The sequence below is a fragment of the Gracilinanus agilis genome, unplaced genomic scaffold (assembly GCF_016433145.1).
Source record: "Gracilinanus agilis isolate LMUSP501 unplaced genomic scaffold, AgileGrace unplaced_scaffold58131, whole genome shotgun sequence".
NCBI classification, from domain to species: domain Eukaryota; kingdom Metazoa; phylum Chordata; class Mammalia; order Didelphimorphia; family Didelphidae; genus Gracilinanus; species Gracilinanus agilis.
In genome coordinates this window covers 1-1,286 of record NW_025393699.1, presented here as the reverse complement: position 1 = coordinate 1,286, position 1,286 = coordinate 1, and the positions used below count along the sequence as shown (strand labels likewise).

Here is a 1,286-nt window from a genome sequence, read left to right as displayed (position 1 = left end):
GTTCTGGCCTGTCAGGAACAGCCAGGACTTGACTGCTGTCACCTCAGTTGTCTTTAGAGTCATCATGGATTATTGTCTGCCAGCAGAATGTGGTGAATGCAAGAGCCCAGGCCAGGGCAGGGGCTGAGGACAGGAACTGCTCTGGGTGCCTCAGGCTGTGGCTCAAGAGAGCCACCTTTGCATGGGATGAATAGAAGAGGCAGCAGGAACCTTCCTCTGCCTGGGGGCCCCTGAGGTCTGCCTCCTTGTGGGCTGGATGGATGTGGTCCTGTAGCCAGCAGGGGACGCTGTGGGACTGGTCCTGGGCAGGCAGTGAGCCTGAAGGTGTTGGGGGTGATGATTCCAGCTGGCTATGACTGTGGCTGCTCTGATCCCTGTGATCACTCCTGGGTGACATCTCAGCTGGGCTGGGACAAGGATCCTCCCTCCATGTAGGGCTGCCCCCCTCCCCCACTTGGGACCTGGGACCCTGAGAGAGGATGCAGGTGTGGTCTAGAGGAGGCTGGACCAGGCCCAGATTTGCATCCATCCCCACCTGCCCTGCAGCCACCATCACATGGTAACCAGGAGAGGATAAGAGGGAGCTGAGAGTGGCCAGGCTCAGGTGTGAGCTCTTTGGGGAGCTGAGCTCTTGGGGTTCTCTCACCATGGCTTGTCCTCTTGTTAGCCTCCTGCTGCTCACCTTCTGCTCAGGTCAGCACTGCTCCCAGACCTCCCCTTGCCTCCTCTTCTAGCCCTGTTCTTGTCTCTCATGAGGATCTCAAAGCACCTTCTAGCTTTCTCCTTCTTCAGGGTCACTAATGAGTTTCTCTCTTTGCAGGCTCCCTCTCCCAGCTGGTGCTGACTCAGCCTCCCTCTGTCTCTGCATCCCCGGGGAGCACAGCCAGGCTCACCTGCACCCTGAGCAGTGGGTACAGTAATTATAATGCTTATTGGTATCAGCAAAGCCCAGGAAAGGCCCCTCGGTATCTCCTGTATGTCACCAGCAGTGGAAGTGTAGGAAAAGCCGATGGGCTCCCTGAGCACTTCTCAGGCTCCAGCTCTGGGGCTGATCGATTCCTGTCCATCAGCAACGTCCAGCCTGAGGATGAAGCCGATTATTACTGTGGGGAAGCTTATAGCAGTGGTAGTAGTTATCGTTATCCACAGTGATGCATTCAGTGAAGAAGTGGGACAAAAACCTCCACTGCCAGCCCAGGCCCAGATTCACACACGACTTCAGGCTTACCCATATCCTGAACTGCCAGGAGCCTGTCAGGGCTCTCACCCTCTGTGGTGGAGTCTGT

The 1,286-nt window shown here is 56.6% G+C and overlaps 1 gene segment (V, D, J or C); it reads left to right on the top strand.

The window, feature by feature from the left end:
- Positions 1 to 619: 619 nt before the first annotated feature.
- Positions 620 to 1,152, top strand: LOC123256360. The segment is given in 2 exon segments: positions 620 to 693; positions 821 to 1,152. Coding segments are annotated over 2 exon segments (378 nt in total).
- Positions 1,153 to 1,286: the final 134 nt, after the last annotated feature.